At 45.4% G+C, this 20,111-nt stretch overlaps 1 protein-coding gene across 1 annotated transcript in view; it reads left to right on the plus strand.

The window, feature by feature from the left end:
• The first annotated feature begins 6,765 nt into the window (after positions 1–6,765).
• HS3ST3A1 (heparan sulfate-glucosamine 3-sulfotransferase 3A1) overlaps positions 6,766–20,111 on the plus strand; it is an 85,049-nt gene continuing 71,703 nt past the window's right edge. The window contains exon 1 of the mRNA XM_060134279.1: positions 6,766–7,364. Within this exon, the coding sequence (XP_059990262.1) occupies positions 6,766–7,364 (599 nt within the window). The remainder of the gene's footprint in view (positions 7,365–20,111) is intronic.

The following is a 20,111-nucleotide window of genomic DNA, read 5'->3' on the forward strand; positions in this document are numbered from 1 at the left end:
TATCCTTCAGGTCCATTATTTATGCCCCACATCCTTCTAAAGTTCACCTAAAATATAAACTCAATTTTGGTCTACTACCATAAAAAGTATGTGATATCTTTTAAATAAAAGAAATACCAATATTATAATAAACCAAAGAAAAAATTATGGACTCAGCATCCTCTACTCTCAGAAGAGAAACTGAGAATAAATAAAAAATAACCGTATAGCCCTCCTTGAATCAACTTTTAGCTCTCTATTATTTATTTAAATAGGTCCTGCTTTTTAACTAACAGTTCTTATTTCTTCCTGCTTAACTTACATTGTAGCCTGGAGATTTTGAGAACTGAGTGGTCAGTCTACTGAAAATGTCCGTTGATCCTTTTGCATGCTAATTCACTTCTTAATAAGGTGTATTTCAAAACCTGCACCCATTTCTTTCATATGTCACAGAATCTGAAAGAATTGACTCAGGACAGAAGCAAGACGCATGAGAAAATCTCTGTGTAATTATCAAGCTTTCCATTTATTTTTGGCTAAATCAATAATTCATGAAAATTACCATTTGTCAAGACCTTAGTTAAAGCCCTATCCCTCAGGGGAGGTGGGTCCCGGGAGAAATAATAGAACAAAGAAAAGTCCAGATACTTGGTGAAATGTCCCCCACCTGGTCTCAAAGGAAAACAAACCCTCGCTATTTGTAGTTGAGGCCCCTGTGCGTTCAGAAAACATTTGTCCTTCGAGGTTCCTGACAACAGCAAGCCTTTGTAAAGTTTAGGATTACATTTCTTGATACGTGTTCCTGAGAACAAGGAATATTACTGGATAGGGCATGGGTAATGGGAGTCCGTGGTCCAAAAGCCTTGGAAAACATTGGATTAAGCAAAATTTAACTGGTATCTTTACTGAAAAGTCATTTCAGAGACTGTAACATGCTAATGTTTCTAAGGAATGCTCAAGAGAGGGTAGTCTTTCAAATTTATTGTATCACAGAATACTTTGCTACGGAACATTTCCCAGGATTAGGGCTGTATCTGGGGAAACTCTGGCCTCTTCCAGCATTAGAAATGGCAAGCAAAGACTTGAGCATCCACTCAGAGTGAGACCTAGTAGGAGCAGCTCCAGCACCCAGCACAATGTCTGGCCTTCAGGGGATATCACTAGTCTCTCTCTCTCATCATCCTTTCTTGTCCAAACTACAAAGACTAATATTGATCACCAACAGTGGTAAGAACACTTTTTAATATTGTCTTGTAATTCTGTTTATTTTGTTTCTCGGTCTGGAACTACCACCATGCTCATCTCCATCTGCAAAACTCTTACTCCTTCTTCTACAAGGTCCTTCTTAAACTCCACTTACTTTGGGAATTCTTGGTGATCTATTTTATTGGAACTCTTAATGACTCACAGGATAGCCATTAATACATATTAATCAACATGTCATCTGAGATTGAGAAAACCATTTTGCCCCCCCACATGAGATGAGTAAGGATCATAATGATCAGAATAGTCACTGGGACCTCTTGTCAAGTCTGCTTCATCCTTTGGTGAGAACGGTCTTGTGTCCAGTGCTGTATCTTCAGTTCTGACAGTGACTTGATTTACCTTCAACTCCCACTTGGCCATTTGACTGCTACCTACTCAGCTCCATTTCTCCAGTCCTACTCGCGGGTCCCCGAGTCAATTTAGAGCAGTCACCAGCATGCCCAGCTGCAAAGATAGACGAAAAAAGCTGACTAGCAAACACACACCAGGCCAGCTGGAGAAGGACCCATTCAGTGGCGATACTTGGAATGGCTTCTGAGTATTCTTTCATCTGCGACATCTGCCCTATCACAGACTTTATGTTTCTTTGTAAGATATTTTAGATTTTCTCTATTTGTACCCCCTGCTAACGTTACAGTTTGGGATTTTATGATTTCATGGCTCACATCTAACTCTGGACTCTCCACTGGGTTGTCTACATCCAAGCTTTTCTAACCAATCCAGCATTCAGCTCGCAGAGTAATTTTCTAAAATGTTACCTTCACTCTTCCTGGACTGAGCACAAGAAATCAGCCGCTCGAATTTGAAGTCTGAAGATCGCAGACCCTAACATCTTTGTCTCTTAAGTTAAAAGAGAGAGCACTGAAACACTTCCTTACGGCTGAAATAAGTATAAATGAAGATTTGGTCACAGGGCATTACTCAACATTTATTGTCTGTGTCTTGCAGCAGACACCTTAGTGCTTATTCCTTGTGACCTAAAATATCGTGTCCCCCCACCCCAGTCAATTCCTTAAGACCCATGTTGAAATCCAGCCCCTCCACCAAATCTCCCTCCTTATTTCTAGCTAATTATCAGGACTCCTGCTTTCTTCTCTAGTCTTGTTTTTGTGCTAATTCGAGTCCCCCCAGTGCCTTCCCCAGGCCAGCCCACACTTGGTTCACACTGAACACAAGCGGTTTACACTGCACGATGCTCCCTCCCATCTCCTGGCTTCTAGGAGGTGCTCTCTCAGACTGGGATGCCCAGCCCCCAATCCTCTAGGTTCATTAGTTCATCAGCAGATCTTCACCAGGCATCTCCTTGTACCAACTAATACGCTAGATGTTCCAGGTGTGCTACTGAGGAGTGGTTCCTGGCTCCTTGGAGTACTCAGCTTCTAACGGGGAAACGCAGACATAACCACACACCTGTAACATTGCAAACCCTCATCAAGTCTGTAAGGAAACTGCCGGGAACTTTGAGAATCTGTACCAGGAGACATGATCAAACCAGGGACAGGGGATGCAGAGGGAAGGCATCCTTAAAGATGTGTACAGCTGACACCTGAGGGATGAAGAGGGTGTACATTCTAGGTCGAAACACCATGTGCTTTGGGACAGGAAGGGACAGGGCGCATCCCGGAGCTGGATGTGAATCCGGTGAGTGGGCAGCACACCTGTGTTCAGTTGAACACAATGTGATTTTGCTTTCTAAAGAGTGTGGGTACGTTTTGTCTCATTAAGATCATAAGCTCCTAAAACAAGGAATGGGGCAGTGGAGCGCCACAGCGTTGTTCCCGAGATATGTCAGTCTTCTGGGGGAAGGGTGGCAGTATGAAAGGTCCAGTGAAGCACCCAAAATTCTTTGAGGAGAACCATTCATGAATCCATGCACATCAACACCAGACACTCCTCTCACCAAAAACAACATCCTCATTCGTGCCGTCCAGCATGGGAGCCACTAGCTCTTGTGGTGACTGAACATTTGACATGTGGCCCGTCCCTGTAAAGCAGTGCTGAGAGTGTAAAACACACACTGGATTTTGAAGACGTGGTGTGAAAAGAAAGAACATAATGACCTCAGTAGTTTTTATATTGACTGCATGGTAAAATCAGTTTTAGGTATGTTGGCTGTATTAGTAAATTAATTTCACCTGCTTTCTACCGTTTTTAAGGTGGCTACTAGACATTTTAAATGACCTGTGAGGCTTGTGTTCATGGCTTCTATTTTATTTCTAATGTACAGAGCTGCCCTAGAGCTAGATATGGTGTGAGTGGTCCTTAGAACCCTGTCTCCTTCATAGTGTGGGTGTTTAATACCCACATAAAGGAAATACCTGTGCTGGGAACGTGAAAGCAAAACGCATAATATCCTACCGTGTTGGAGCTAGAAGGGAACTTGGCGACCACCATTTTCCAGATGGGAAAACCCAAGCATGTTTGTCAACATTTATGGGATTGCGTATACTTTCAGAATAACTTTAAAACTGCCTTTTTGTTTTTTTGGTCTCACTTTTGCAAGTCAGACTGAAATACCAAGAGACAAACTAGAATATATTAAAGCTCAAGTTAGTATTAAACCTCAACTAGATTTCTGATGTCCAATTTTAGGACACAAAGAGGCCTTAAAGCTTGGCAGGACTTACTGTTCATCCTTGTACAAGGCCATTGCTCTGTGGCAGTGGAACCTAACAAGCTCTTCACTAGTTCACATAAAAGGCCATTGCTCTACGGCAGTGGAACCTAACAAGTTCTTCACTAGTTCACATAAAAGGCCATTGCTCTGCGGCAGTGGAACCTAACAAGCTCTTCACTAGTTCACATAAAAGGCCATTGCTCTACGGCAGTGGAACCTAACAAGCTCTTCACTAGTTCACATAAAAGGCCATTGCTCTGTGGCAGTGGAACCTAACAAGTTCTTCACTAGTTCACATAAAAGGCCATTGCTCTGTGGCAGTGGAACCTAACAAGCTCTTCACTAGTTCACATAAAAGGCCATTGCTCTACGGCAGTGGAACCTAACAAGTTCTTCACTAGTTCACATAAAAGGCCATTGCTCTGCGGCAGTGGAACCTAACAAGCTCTTCACTAGTTCACATAAAAGGCCATTGCTCTACGGCAGTGGAACCTAACAAGCTCTTCACTAGTTCACATAAAAGGCCATTGCTCTGTGGCAGTGGAACCTAACAAGCTCTTCACTAGTTCACATAAAAGGCCATTGCCCTGCGGCAGTGGAACCTAACAAGCTCTTCACTAGTTCACATAAAAGGCCATTGCTCTGCGGCAGTGGAACCTAACAAGCTCTTCACTAGTTCACAGAATAGGTTGGGACTGGCACTTCATAAACAGAAAATCACGTCCAGTCCTGGGTATTTATCCAACCGGCACAAACACAGCGATTCTACCCAGGCACCGAGTCAGAACCACCAGGTCCCCTTTGGAAGGTTAAAAAGGACTTCAGTTCCACGTCAGATAGAGCACAGGAAGCAGAAGTTTCCCCTGTGAGTTTCCTGCATCCCTAGCTCTGCTGCCGCTGCCAGCCCTGGTCAGCACCCGCAGTGCGCCCCGAAAGCAGCCTGCACAGCTTGCAAGGGTGGGTACGAAGAGGTCAGGCTACCGCCCACATTGCGGGGCGTCCTGCCGAGACGAGGAAGCCAAGAAATCAGGAACAAATCGGACTGGAATTAAAAACCACCTCATGCAGGTTCCACGGGCCACCTCCCTCCATTAAACAGCAAGGCGATTTGTATCCCTTCCTGACCTGCTCTCCGAGGAGCGCAGGGAGAGGATATAGGGTCGGGGGAGGCAAGAGAAAGAGGAAACCGCTTAGGAAAGGACGTATAACTCCTTTAGCTTGGCGAGCGCACACACACACACACACACACACACACACACACACACACACACACACACACACACACACACACACACACACACACACACACACACACACACACACACACACACACACACACACACACCAGTGTAAGCAACACTAAAAAAATCCCTCAAAAACTGAGCATATGGTAAATCTTAATTTCTCCCCTTATTTATTGGCTCATTTCCTAAGAGGTTGCTCCTTTCCAGGTGCTGGGGAACTCTGATCATCCTAAACGAATACAAAGGAAAACAATCAAATGAAAAAACAAAAAACACCAAAAACTGCTGCGGGGAGAAAAGGCTTTGCTACGGAGCCGGCAGTGGACAGCAGAGTAGGTGGAAGGCGAAGCCGCAGCGGAGGAATTCGGTTAGTCCAGGACAAATGGGGGCGTGGCGCGCGGCTTGGTCCCGGGAACCTCCGCCAACAAAACTTCTGAAGGTTCGCGGAGGGGGCGGGGGGCGGGGCAGAGCGAGGGAAGGATGTAGCGACTCCGGAGGGAGGGAACCGGGGCTCTCGGAGGGGTCAGGGCTGCGAAGGGCAGAGCGGCGTCACAGAGGTTTGGGAACCCCTGATCCAGCGAGCGGCTGGCTGGGTGGAAGTCAGGTCCCCGGGGATCCGGCTGCCCTGGCTGTCAGACGCCCCAGGAGCCGCCGCAGACCCGGCAGCGGTCCGAGGGGGCGAGGCCGCCGGCTGTGGTTGGCGGGGAGGGGTGGGCGGAGTGGGGAAGGGGCGTCGCCCCTGTCGCCCCCGCCCTCTCCGATGTCATTGGACGGCCATCTCGAGGTCCGCGCCACCTTTTCGCCGTCGCACCCCGCCCTCCCCGCTGCGCTCGTTCGGGGGCCTGTCCGGCCCTGGCCGTTGACGTCACCTCCAAGTTTGCTGCCCTCGGAGCCCCACGTGTGGCTGCAGCGACGGCCCGGGAGGCGGCGAGCGCAGTGGCCACGGCTGCTGACAGGTCCCGCGCAGCCCGGCTCGTCCACGCCGCTCCCAGGTGGGGCCCGAGAGCCGCCGGAGCGGCTGGGCGCGCACCAAGAGGGTCGGACGGCTCGGCGCGGGTCCTCTGGCTCCCGCTCGGGTAGAGGGACTCGGGGGACCTCGCCCCGGGGCCGAGAGCGCGCGCCCAGGCGGGCCGGGGACCGAGGAAGCGGTGGCTGGGAGGCACAGTCCCCGCCGCGGTCTGCAGCGCACGGAGCTCAGCGGCCTCGGAGCCGCACGTCCCCTCACTGGGACCGAGCGAGGGATGCACGATCGCTGAGCTGGGACTCCCGCCGAGAGGCCGTTTCGGCCCGGGTTTGAGACGCACGCCTTTGCCACCGCCGCCGACACCCCCATTCCGGCGACTCTCGGGGACCGGGGGCGCCGAGCGCGGCCCCGGGCTCAGGACTTGGGCGATTCTCAGACGATGGTTTCTTAAGCACGGCACCACGTCCCCCTTCCCGCCTTCTCGACCGGAGGCTGGGATCCAGCGCGGGGCTCCGGGGGCTCCGTCTCCCCGAGGAGCCTCGGCTGCCGCCGCCCGGGCAGCTCGCACGGCCGCAGGGGCGCAGGGCGATGTGGCCTCCGGCCAGCGCGCCGGCCCCCCCGGAGGATGCCACGGCACCTGGCGAAGTCCCGGCCTAGCATGGCCCGCGCGCTGCCCGACGTCGCCTCCGGCTAGGATGGCCCCTCCGGCCCCGGCCGGCTCCCACCCCACCTCGACCGAGCCGCTGTCCCGCAGCATCTTCCGGAAGTTCTTGCTGATGCTCTGCTCCCTGCTCACATCCCTCTACGTCTTCTACTGCCTGGCCGAGCGCTGCCAGACCCTGTCGGGCCCCGTCGTGGGGCGGTCGGGCGGTGGCAAGGAGGTGGGGGCCCCGGGTCGCGGCGTCCTGGCGGGAGGCGCGGGGGAGCCGGTGGCGTGGCCCGCGGTCGCGCGAAGGAAGCGCCTCCTGCAAGTGCAGCCGTGGCCGAGGCGCCGGCCGCCCGCGCTGCGGGACGACGGCGAGGTGGCGGCCTGGGAAGAGGAGACCCCTGGCCTGGCGGGGAGTCCCGGCGGCTCCGGGGCCGGGAGCAGCGTGGCCGAGACGCCGCCGGGGACCCTGGCCCTGCTGCTGGACGAAGGCAGCAAGCAGCTGCCGCAGGCCATCATCATCGGCGTGAAGAAGGGCGGCACGCGGGCGCTGCTCGAGTTCCTGCGCGTGCACCCCGACGTGCGCGCCGTGGGCGCCGAGCCCCACTTCTTCGACCGCAGCTACGACAAGGGCCTCGCCTGGTACCGGTGAGCTGGGGCCGCACAAGGCGGGCAGGCGGGGGGCGGCCAGAGCCCGGGGTAGGGGCTTGAGGAGCCCGTGGTGACGCCCACCCAGTTCATCGCCCTCCCCGGTTTCATGCAGAGGGCAGAGGGTCATCGGTAGTTGTCCTTAAGATGAGGGGTTTCCTTCCTCACCCTGCCTTCTCCCGGGGAAGAGGGAGCGGGTCGGAGGGAAATTTTGGCCTTGCAGATTTTGTCTTTAGTTCTTGGAATTCCCTTTTCCCCCAATAGCCAATCTCATCATTTTCTCCTGCTTTGTGAAAGTTTCCCTGTGCATAGCTAAAGAGAGAAAAAAAAAGAAGCATGTGTCCTCCAAGTTAGAAACCTGTTCACCAATTACTAGATACGTGACCTAGTGGATCCCTTTCCCAAGGAAGCCTGTTTTTATTTCTTCTTCATCTTCTGGGCGATTCCCTGCGGTTAACGCAGGCTTTGCCATCGCCTGTTTATTTATTTACCTTAACTCTTTGCCTAATTGTCCTAGGTAGTAAGTAATATAGACACTGAGTTAAAGTGTCAAGAACTAGACTCTAGGTTTGGGGGAGATATATGTGAGAGCAGCGTGCTTTAAAGATGGCTTCGTTGGCAATAACTTTTGTTTGGGGCTAGGAATGACTTCGTATAAAATGCTTTCTGTATTTGTAGGGAAGAGTACCTTTTGATTCTGGACTGGCAGAAACTTTTCTAAAGATCTCCAAACAATTCCCTTTAAAAATGAGGTAGACAAAATTTTTTGAAAGGAAGAAACGTGGGGAAAAATAGAGATCCTGGTTACATTGTGAAAAACCCTCCTAATGCAGTGTAGGAAACAAGTCTGATTTAGGTCTTAATCTTAAACTTACCAGTCTTCTCAAATTCAAACCACCTTTAATAATAGAATAAGCCAAACTCTAATAAATCTTAGTGTCACCTGGATTTTGTTTGCCGTAAAATATTGGCCTTTTTTTCTTTCCTCTGAGTATATGGAAAAATAGGCCAGAATTTTCCATTTTATAAAGTTTTATCTTGTTCATTAAATTTGCAATCTCCTTGTTATCTTGACTGAAATCATAGGACAAACGTTACAATACCATTTAAATATATTTCAAAAGCCCACTCAATTAACCATTCATCCCCAAAAGAGAAATGGATGTGATTTGACATGTTTATTTACTCGAGGGTCAAGCACAGGAAGCAAATTTACAGTAACCCAACTCATGAGAAAACATTTGGTCCTAAAAGTCGAACTAGAACATTAAACATGTTTAAAACAGTAACTTTCCATTTGTTGGAGAGGAAGACAAAACAACCTTCCCTTACTATAGAATATATATCATTTAAAATCATCAGCCACTTAAAAAATCCCCTTGTGTTTCTGTCATTTATGTTGTATCCTCTGGGAAGTTCTTATAAAAATGACCTGTTGAATCTGGAAACAACAGGTCCTTCTTCTTAGCACAAAGGCAGCTCTGCTTTTCCCATCAAGGACACAAGAAAGAAGTGATTAAAGACCCCTAAAACTCTTATCTATAGCAGTTTGCATTGTATGTGGCCTGGTACAGGGCTATAAGTGAACACATTTCAAGCCGACTGCCCAAAAACATCTAAGACAATGTTGGACTCTGAGGTGCTATTAAATATGGTGAAACATTTAGTACTAAAACCCTTTATTTTCATTTTGCTATATAGCCTTTATTTCCACAAAGTAGGACTGTTTCTTCCTCTTCCAGAAATGAGTATTCGGGGGCACAGTATATCCACAGAGCTGGATCTTATTTTCCGTTGACCTTTCTGAGCCTGTGTAAGAGAAGGAAGGTTTCAAGGTAACTAGAAACACAAGTATTTAAAAAAAAAAAAAAGGAAAGGAAAAAAAGAAGAAAAAGTCATGAACTTTTAGGCTGCTGTCTCGTTTGGAAACTGGAGGCATGCTATAAAGTAAATATCTCCTTGGACTGTTTACTTCGGTAGAGGAGTTTTATAAAGCAGTTTATGGTGGTTACAAAAATAACTGCACAGTAGACTTCATGGTTTGGTGAATTTAATTTTCCAAGTGTTGGAGCAGTGTCTTTGTTTTACCATTTGCAGTGGTCTTTTATTGGACGCATAAATTTAAGTTTAAATCAATTACATGGAAAACTATTTAAGAAGTCCAACCTATGGGGCCTGGATTATGAGATTATTTAATGAAACTTTGCTACATTTCTCTTTCATCTCGGCCCTGAACTTGGAGTTAGATGTTTGTGAAAAAGACTAAAGACTTACTTACCAATGACAAAAAATCACACAGAATGCCATTTAACTATTAGGCACGTTTTAGCTGCTTGTGTTTAGCCAGTATTTTAGGTAAAGGGATTCGGTAAGACCTTCTTGAGTCAGCCCCAAAATTGAAATATAGGGTTTCTAACACACATTTATGACCAGACACACACACACACACACACACACACACACACACGAACAGAAAGAAAACCCTAGTATTTGAACCCTGAAGTGAATTATAGAAGAGAAAAAAATTTGTACAATATTTTTTACAATAATTTTTAAAAAAAATTTGTACAATATTTTCTCTCATTGACATGGGAGAATCATGATGTCTAGCCTTGTTTTTTCGCCCAGTGAAAATTCTCTCAATTTGTCGTAATAGTTTGTTGTGGCAGCGCCCCCTACCGTCCTGACAATGGGACAGATCTGTTGCTGCTGCGAAGTTGGGAGAAAATCTCTTGGAAACTGAGTTTGAGAGTTAAAAATGCCCGTTGTTAGGATGTGTCAATAAATTTCTCTCTCTGGGAAAAAAATTAAAAGTACTTTATAAACTACATCCCAAGAACAGTGTAATCAATGGTTTCTTCGTTTGGACAAATGTGAGGTAAAGGCCAAGAAAACGAATTTATTTAAAATCTCTAAAAAGGAAGTTATTCTTATTGATTTAAAAATGTCCTAATATTACTCTAAAATAAATGAAATAAATGAACATTTTAATATGCCGGGAAATTTGTTGATGATAATTTAGGACGCTTCAGTGGACTTTTCCGGATATGAAACTCCGCTCTGATGGGGTTTAAAAAAACATTCCACATTACTTAATTTAGCTGACATGATATCAGGACAACAAATGTCTGTGGCTTGCGTGTCACAGGAAAGCAGTCCTTCACTGTGAGCGGTCTCCATTTCCATCGGATGTGTGATGGGTTCCTCAAGAAAAGGGGGGAATTGTTTCATTACCTTCAGAACTTTGAGATCTTTTCTGGAAGTTAAGACCAAATGCGTGTGCTGTGGTTCAAGAGCAGGTGACCTTGGAATTCTAAAAGAAGCCCCCTCCCCTACTCTGCCTGTATATCTGCACCAGCTGGAGGCCATGGTTATTTTTCTCCTAAGACAAAAGATAACTGTTTATAAAGTACTTAAAGATATGTGTGTGCTTATATATACTATGTACATATATATATATTTATATATGTATATGAGTATAAACGTTTGGATTCTGTAACACTTCAGTCTTTTATTTGGGGACAAGATAGTAAGTGTTCATCATCTAATCTCCTGTGCTAGCACGTATCTTTCCTATATTTTGACTCATTTTCTTTAGTGCAACTGGGTGATTTCCCCAGAGAAGAATGTCGCTAAACTTATTTTACTCTGTAGCATCCAGAAAGATCAAAGATTACTCAGCTTGGAGTTTAGGAGTTGGTCCTTTCCGTGGCTTCATCAGAATGTGAAGTTTTCTGGCCCTTCCTTATCACTGCCTTGTTTATCAAGTCCACGGGAGAGGCAGGCTGAGCAGAGGCACTTCCGGTTCCTATCGGGGGTGATCGGCATCTTGGAGCAGCTGGGAGCAGCTGCAGAGTACCTCCGTGCGTACTTTCCCACCCTCCTGAGCCACCAGCCCTTCTACATGAAGGGTTGGAAGTGAAATTCGAGCCAAGGGAGTCTGGCCACCCATGCAAGGTCCTGGGGACTGACATCCAAAGGGGCTCTGTGTCCTCAGAGGGAAACGAAGGACCTTGGAAGGGATAAGGGGTGGGGGGGGGGCGGATCGTGGAGAAGCAGCTTTGGGCCCTGAGTCTAGGGTACATGTCTGTGGTGGGGGGAGGGGAGGGCCCAATTTCTTTCATGCATTTGCTCCCTGGAGCCCTCAGTGACTGGACACTCTCCATCAACTGTGAGGTTGCAAAGAACCCCTTTGAGAAGCTACAAGCTGCCATTTTGTTTGCCCTGGGTTCATCTCCCCAGTAGACCAACCCAGCAAGACCAGTCCAACAGTCTCATTTCTGTGTGTGTGTGTGGCGCACGAGGTTCATGCATGCACCCATACACACATGTATGCAAGAGCAGGTACCCAGTAGGTGGGGAAAGTGATCGAATTGATAACAGAAAAGTTATTCAGTGGTTGGGGAACTTCTGAGCAGCATCAGACACCCAGGCGGAGCAAGGTCTAGGATTATGGAGTCCAGGCATTAAAAACAACAATAGCAAAACCATGTTTGGTGTAGCCTGGAACTGGAATACCTTGTGTGAGTGATTATGCCCTTGTAGTAATGAGGTTTATCAGGTGCTGATGTAGTGTGTGCGGAATGCATGGCCAAGTAGGAGTGAAAGCCCTCCACAATATTGGAATCTTCTGCCTTCCTCTTAAAAAAAATCAAGAAACGCTCTGGCCCAAATATTTGTCTCATAGAATTTCTGTTGATTGGCCCAGAAAGAGTACGTGCCAAATCTGTATTCTGGAGGGGTCATGAGAACAAAATAAGCCTGTGCAATTAATGGCAACAGGGGCTGACCTTACACAGACCAGATGCTCACATCATAGTAGGAGAGTGTCACGGAGCAAACAGACTGACTTGGTATAAACAGCAAAGGCCTGCTATCTCTACGGGATGCATTTGAAGGACTGCACATCACGATTACCATCAGCCACATTGCTGCGCTGGGTTGGGAACTTGATAGACGTAGCAATTTCCCTCAGGGGCACGTCTTCCTCCCCCAAGGAACAGGAACTGGGCTGATAAAGAGCATCCTTTCTCCGTGTGCTTCCCAATGATATTGGACTCGAAGCTTTTAGAAAGTTTGTTTTTCCTTAAGTGATGAATCATAATTGTGGAAATGAGGTTTCTTATTAAAACATATGCCTTTGATGTGTTACCAGAGGAAATTGCACCTAAGTAATATTTTAGCTCCCTAGTCTTTGCATTTTTAAGAATGTCTTAAAAATGTTCGGAAGCACTTTAAAATCTTTGCTCATTTGATACAGTTTAAAAAATCTATTTGGAGGGGGAATATTGATATAGTTAATAAATAAACTTGAGTGAAATAAACTTATGTGAAAGCAGAACGTAGAAACTGAGGAAATGCTGAGTTCAGAGAATTGAAACATCTTCCCAGCTGCTTGCCTCCAATGATGCAACTGCTGATTTTATATATCACTCATGTGGTCATGACCCTTACGCCTCTAACATTTACATTTATTCTGTGATTCCTTGAAAGCTGGATTCCAGAAGTTCAGATTTGCTCAGTTTCAGAAGCTGTCAGATGGCAGTAAATGTGAAAAAGAAAAGGGGAACTGCTTAGTAAGAAGGAAGTTTAGTACTTGCAGTTAGTTTAGTACTTGTGATATTCTCACAAAGGTTAAAAAAAGAAAATCCTCTTCCTGGTCTCTTTTGAGAGCAGCCCACTTTGAACGTGACCTGTAGCGCCACCTAGTGGGAGGGAGAGTCAGCAAGGAACTCAAAAGGGTGGACTTTGAAAACCTCATCATGATCAGAGTATATTTGGTCTCACTTTAAAAAAAAAAAAGTCATCCTGGGTAGCACTTACAGCCCCTCTGCCTGAGCCGGCTCTTTCAGGCAGGGAGGTTATCCTTTGGAGAGAAATAGAAAAGAGCTGCCTTGACAATAAACCTGAAAAAGAAGAGAGAAGTGATTAGGAGATTTATATTAGGAATGCGCGTGCCTGAAAGGAATGCCATATGCCCAGATTAGTTTTGTTAGTGTGTTTTGCCTCTGTTTCTGAAAGCCAGCTTCACATGAAAACACTCCCAGATGATTTTATTTCAACATCAGTAATGCAGTCTTATTTCTATCCCCACGTGGTGTAGGCTCCGGAAGAGGGTCCCAGGGTTCTTAACAGGCAGCACCCAGAAGCCTGTTTAACCCTTAACACACCTGAGATACACTTCGGGAAGATCCACCATGTGGGACAGTTTTATAGGAAGGTGTTTTCGGAGTTCCAGTGGGAGACTGTTTCCTGTGACTTTGGTCCAGGGCCTGGCGAGGGGGGGTGAGCAGGTACGCACTACTATATATAGGATAGATCACCAGCAAGGACCTACTGTAGAGCACAGGGAACTCTACTCAATATTCTGTAATAACCTATAAGGGAGAAGAATCTGAAAAGATTAGATAGATATGTATTTACATCTGAATCACTTTGCTGTACACCTGAAACTAATATAACATTGTAAATCAACTATAATTCAATTTAAAAAAAAAGTAAGGAAGGGGGAAAGGGGAACATGGGAACGCTACGGTGGAGGAACCTGGCGGACCCCGCTGAACCAAGTGCTGAGGGTGACGTTCCCTAGTTGCCGTGTTGAGATCTTGTATCCCCTGGTGTAAGGCAGGGAGGAGGGCTTCACCTGTGGGGTTTTCTTCCCCTAAATCCTTGACCCCCATCTAATCATGAGAAAACGTTAGACCAACGTGAATGGACGGTACAGCCGCAGAATACCTGACCAGCATTCTTCACAAATGGCGAGATCATGAATAACAAAATAAGACTGATAAACTGTCACCCTGGGAGGGGAAAAAAGAGACTAATTGCTAATGCATAAATACAGTCTGGTACCGTCGACGGGATCCTGGAGCATAAAAAGGGCATTGGTGGAAAACTGAGGAAATGTGACTGACGTGTGTGGTTTAGTTCACGGTGTCACACCAAGGTTGATTTCTTGGTTTTGATCCTTTACCAGGGTTATGGAAGATGACAGCCTCAGGGGAAACTGTCTGGCTGAAGGGGTCTCTGAGATTTTTCTGTACTGCTTTTTTTTTTTTTTTAACAGTTTTCTTGTCTAGAATGATTCCAAAACCAAAGGGAAAAGAAGACCATTAACAAAGAAGGCAGAGAGTGTGAGGGGTCATCCCGAAACTCTCCACCCAGCCAGCCCTTGACTCCTCTCCTCCCCAAGGCCCCCAGCACCAGCCCGGTGGCTCCCTCCACGCCAGCACCTGTTGCTCCAGGCATGCTGATCTCCCCCTCAGCTTATTGCATAATAACATTGGCTCCGGGCCCCCCTCCTACTCTCTTGTCTCTGAAACACGGACAGAGACTGTTTTGTCTTTCTTTCTCTTCTTTGTGGTTGGCAAGTGTCAAGTCAAGAAAGTATAAAAAGTCACCCAGCCCTGACTGAGTCCCTCTCTGCCTGGAGAGAAAAAACTTTGATGGCGGCGGCAAGTTCTTGAGAACACAGAGAGCTGAAGTAGGGGTCAGAGGAAAATCTGACGTGGGCATCTGGCTTTTTTGCCTCCAGTGTAGGAGGGGCAGTTGTCAGGGCTGGGGAAGCTGGCGATGCGGTGACGAGATGGGGCCGTGCCTGGGGACACTGCTTACAGCTAAGACGACAACACAGTCTGGATTTTCTGGGTCAGCTTAAATGTTCTACCTGCTTACTTGCCCTCGTGCTTTAACCTCTGGTTTAGACCCTGGCTTACGGGATCTGCCACGGGAACAAAGCGGACCTGGAGCAATCACGGGGTTGAAGGAGAAGGTGGAAGGGAGAACATCCAACCTCCAGAGCACTGGAGGACAGGACCTGGGCATCCTGGGGGCTCTTCCTGCTGCAGCAGCTAGGCCTGGGACACCAGCATTGTCAGACTCAGAGTCCCTGTCCAGGTAGCATGCTGGCATTTTCAGCCTCTGTTGTGCATCAGAGGCTCGGGTTTAATAGAGTAATGACAGTCTGCCTCAAAACATTTCCTTTGCTAGTTTTAAGAACTGTCAAAATTAAAATCAGGGCTTCCCTGGTGGCGCAGTGGTTGAGAGTCCGCCTGCTGATGCCAGGAACACGGGTTCGTGCCCCGGTCCGGGAAGATCCCACATGCCGCGGAGCGGCTAGGCCCGTGAGCCATGGTCACTGAGCCTGCGCATCTGGAGCCTGTACTCCGCAACGGGAGAGGCCACAACAGTGAGAGGCCCGCGTACCGCAAAAAAAAAAAAAAATAAAATAAAAAAAAAATAAAAAAAATCTTATTTTTACTTAAGCAAAACAAAACAATACCTGGTACGTCTTGAGACTCAGAGAAGATAACAGTACTTCCTCTTAATCGTTGGCTCACTTACCTTGGTCGCATCTGTCTTATGAACCTGTATTGTGCAAAGGAAAGGCTACTAAATGCTTATGTAGATAAAAATAATTTCCGTGATTTAATGCCATTCTGGGCTTGTTGTTTGACATTTTTCCATCTTAGTTGGTATAATGCTTTTCTTCATGCATGTTGAAACTTTTTAAAAATAGCACAATATTTGAACCCTGCAAAGTACATTTGACGAAATCTGTCATTTTAGTTTCTATTTCATTTATTTTCACTCTGATTTTTGTTATTGCTTTCCTTCTTCTAACTGTGGGCTTGGACTGCTCTTCTTTTTCTGGTTCCTTAAGGGGTAGAGTTAGGTTGCTTATTTGAGATTTTCTTTTTGCTTAATGTAGGCATTTGTCACTATGAACCTCCCTCTTAGAACTGCTTTTGCTGCATCCCGTAAGTTTTGGTGTGTTCGGATTCCATTTTCGTTTGTCTCAAGATATTTTCTGATTTACTTTTTGATTTCTTCTTTGGCTCATTGGTTTTAAGTAGGATGTTGTTCAACATCCACATATTTGTGAATTTTCCAGTTTTCGGCTTGTTACTGATTTCTAGCTTCATACCATTGTGTTCAGAAAAGATACTTGATATGATCTCCGTCTTCTTAAATGTGTTAAGACTAGATTTGTGGCCAAGCATATGATCCACCCTGGGGAACGTTCTGTGTGCATCCTGCTGCTGGTGTATGGAATGTTCTGTATATGTCTGTTAGGTCTGTCCGGTCCTAACTATTGAACATAGAGTTCAAATCCAGTGTTTCCTCACTGGTTTCCTGTCTGAATGATCTATCTGTCATTTTAGATGTAAGGTAATAATAGCTGCATCTGTTGAGCCCACACTGGGTGTTGCTAGATTTTGCTGCATGACCTGCTGCATGTAGTCTGGATACTTTTTTAATATGACTAATATCATTAGGTAGGTCCTATTATTTACTACTTTTATAGCTCAAGAAACTGGGGCTCAAAAAGATGAAGTAACTTGCCCAGGGTCATATAGTCAAGTAAATAGTAGAACTAGTGCTGAATCCAAGTCCACCCACCTTATGCCAATGCTTCACCGCTGGGAAGCATCATGTTCTCAGATGGAATTGCCCATGTGTGGTTCCTGCCTAGATATCCAGCCATCAGTGGCTCAGAGATGGTAGGGATTGAAAGCCTGTCCCATGTGATAGAAGGACTTGGACATGTTTGATTCTGGGCCTTAGACGTTTAGTTAAAAACTAGGCAACATATCAACATAGAGTTGACAAAGCGAATTTTTAAGCCTTTAAATATCCTTGTGAGTATATTGGCCTATCTGGAATAACTAAAACCACCTCTACTTTTTGTGTAATTCTTTTTTTTAAGAAATAATATAATCTGATCACAGAGCTCATCTTATTGATCATATCAGAAATCCTGAGCCATTCAATTGATTTTTCACCCACCCATTGAAAAATAATCACCGTGAAAAGAACCTCTTTGTTTAGTGGTCCAAATGAGCAAGTTTCCTCCTTCTAAATGGCTGCATGGGGAAGCCAAGATATTGTCAGAGACATATGAGAAGGTGGCTGGCTGCTCCTGGAAGTGGGGCAAGGTGAGTTGGTGGTTGTACCCATTCCCTGGTGTCTTCAACTTTGTAGGAAACCCCCAACCAGCCATGGCTGAGTCATGCCAAAGTCCATCTTTCTCACTCTTTTCTGTATTTGCCCTTTATTTTTTAACTTTTTATTTTATATTGGAGTATAGCCAATTAACAATGTTGTGATAGTTTCAGGTGCACAGCAAAGTGACTCAGTCATCCACATGTACTTGCACTTTCTGATAGACACTTTTTTTCTTTAGAAATGTTAATATTCCCAATCAGGCCATAGCCCAATTTTTAGCCCCAGGCACTCTTCTATCTTCATTATTATTGTTATTAATAATTTTTATCTAATTATCCTGCCAACTGGTCATTAATAATGCCAAGCTCTTTACTGTACTGGTCGGATCATTGCCAAATAAGGCATGGTTGTTGATTTGAACTTTTCTGGCTCTAACCAGACAGAATCATAAACCGTAAAGGAAGTTGGAATTAGAAAGTATCTCAGAGATTGTCTTCTGCCTATGAGAAAACGGTGCCTTGCCCAAGGTTAAGCTAAAAGACAAGAGCTTAGAGCTTCCATTTTTCAGGGTAAAATTCTGGAGACTACAATTGGGAAACCATTGCATGCTCTAAATTACATAAATATCATTTTGGAGGATTTGTATCGATGGCAGAATTATTCCAGAGAATGGAACAATTGATAGCATTATTCTTTCTCCTCCCAGAACTGGTGAATTAAAGTATTGAATTGAATTTGGTCAGTGATCAATTCATCTGTAAATTTGTGGTTTTCATCTCGGATGTTTTCCCCAGTATTTTGGTGCTTATGGACTTTGGAACCCAGCTAGCACGATTGGCCTGTGGATCCTTGTAAGTAATTTGTGTTTTACGGTTGTTACCTGATTGTAAAAGATTAGTGGGAGAAATCCAACTACAGACAGAAAAAAAGTTTGCTTTTTCTCTCTCGAGTGTTCAGAGTAGGAAGTAATCAATCAAATTATGGGAATAAAATTCCTTTTCCCTTTTTCAGAGTTCTTACTTGGATTAGAGCTCTCCTTTCAATAGGAAATATCAAAGTTGCCAGGCTGGTTTGAATGACAAATTCAAAAGTGGTGTGTTTGTTACGGTCGTAAATCTTTGCAGATTCTCCTTAAGCTCAGGTATTTAAAAAGGGAACTGAATTAAGCCGCAACGAAAGTTACATTCCCAGGGCTAACTGCTGCGCCCCTGGTCACCTTTCTTAACTGAAGCCATGTTTGCTTGCAATCGATGTTTTGAAAAGTTCTGGCGGTAAGAAAAGGCTGCAGTGATGAAGTGATTTCGTTTTACAAACAAAGCTTTTGAGTAAACAAAAACTGGCATCTGGGTTTTTTCTTAATTTTCTGGTGGACTTTAATTATTGTAGTTTCTTTCATCAAATGTTGTGGGTTCTTCTTAAAGAAATAAAGGCCGCTTGTTTTTCTTTCTAATGAGGCCTTTCTGTTTCTTCTTGGTGTAGGAGGACTTGAGATTACAACAGTATCTGTTAAAAAGGCTTTCCCCAAAGCCAGAGGGTCTACTAGAATGCCTTGCTAGGGTTTAATGATGGAAAGAAAACACATTGGATCTGTTTTATATTTATATGGGGCGGGGGGAGTTCATGGGGAGCTAATGCTTGTGATGAAAATTCTTGGGATTTTCAGGTGCATTTGCCCTGTGGCAGAGGGTGGCAAGTTGGAAGCAGACATTGGAGAAACCGCTTCTCAGCTCCAGCTGACAGTTACCAAGAAAGAAAGTAGACTCATGATTGCCCTGCCCTCTGATTTTTCTAAAGAATCTCGGGATACTGATTTTTTAAAAAACATATTGAGAAATAATTAACATATTAAAAACCAAAACTAACACAAACCAAAATTCTGCATAGAGGGAGTAAATCAATTTCATCTGGAGGAGAGGGGCTGCTAGTTTATAACCTTTGGCTTACAGTGAAGATCAGAGTTAGCAACAAAAAGCTGGTGTGTATTAAGAGATTTTCAAACTGTGAATCCCAAGACATTAGTGTATAATAAAACCAATTACTATTTTTTTAATGGAAGGGGCTATAACAGGATAAAATAAGAGAGCAAATCCCAGGTAGTAAGCTGGGCAGATATTATCTTGACAAGCTTGGTTCAGGTATTTACATACATAAATAGATCAGTGTGTGCTGAAAGATTGGATGTAAACGTAATTGTTATTAGTGGATTTCAATAGAAAAAAGTTTGAAAAACACTGGCGGGTGTGAGCAGAAGTCCTGTGTGAAGAGACTAAAGTGAACGTGCTTCAGGGTCCCTCGAGAAACTAACCTTGGTCTTTTTCAACTTTGTATCTCTGGGCCCTGGAACTGTACCTGTCACAGAAGAGATTCACTCTTTGTTTAATAAAAAAAATGATGCCTTAGGCCATGGCTCAGTGATTTTTTTCTGGAAAGGGCCAATAGTAAATGTTTTAGGTTTCATGGGTCATATGGTCTCCGTCACAGCTATTCAACTCTGCTTTTTAGCAGGAAAGCAGCCTTAGACAATATGTAAATGAATGGGTGTGGCTATGTTCCAATAAAAACGTTGTTGACCAAAACAGGCCTTTGGCTCACTGGCCTGGTTTGCAGACTTCTAGGATAGGCTAAAAGCTTCAGATATGTCCCTGGACCTTCCCTTACTTTACTTAGCATGTGAGTATCCACCACGAACATTCATGGGAGGTGCTGAGGGTGTAGCTGAGGGACCCCCTATGCGAGGTGCCGCTCAGAAATAACAGCTCCTCGAGGCTGGATGAAGCTAGAAGTGTCCATCCCAGGCAG

This window comes from Lagenorhynchus albirostris, chromosome 20 (genome assembly GCF_949774975.1).
Source record: "Lagenorhynchus albirostris chromosome 20, mLagAlb1.1, whole genome shotgun sequence".
NCBI classification, from domain to species: Eukaryota; Metazoa; Chordata; class Mammalia; order Artiodactyla; family Delphinidae; genus Lagenorhynchus; species Lagenorhynchus albirostris.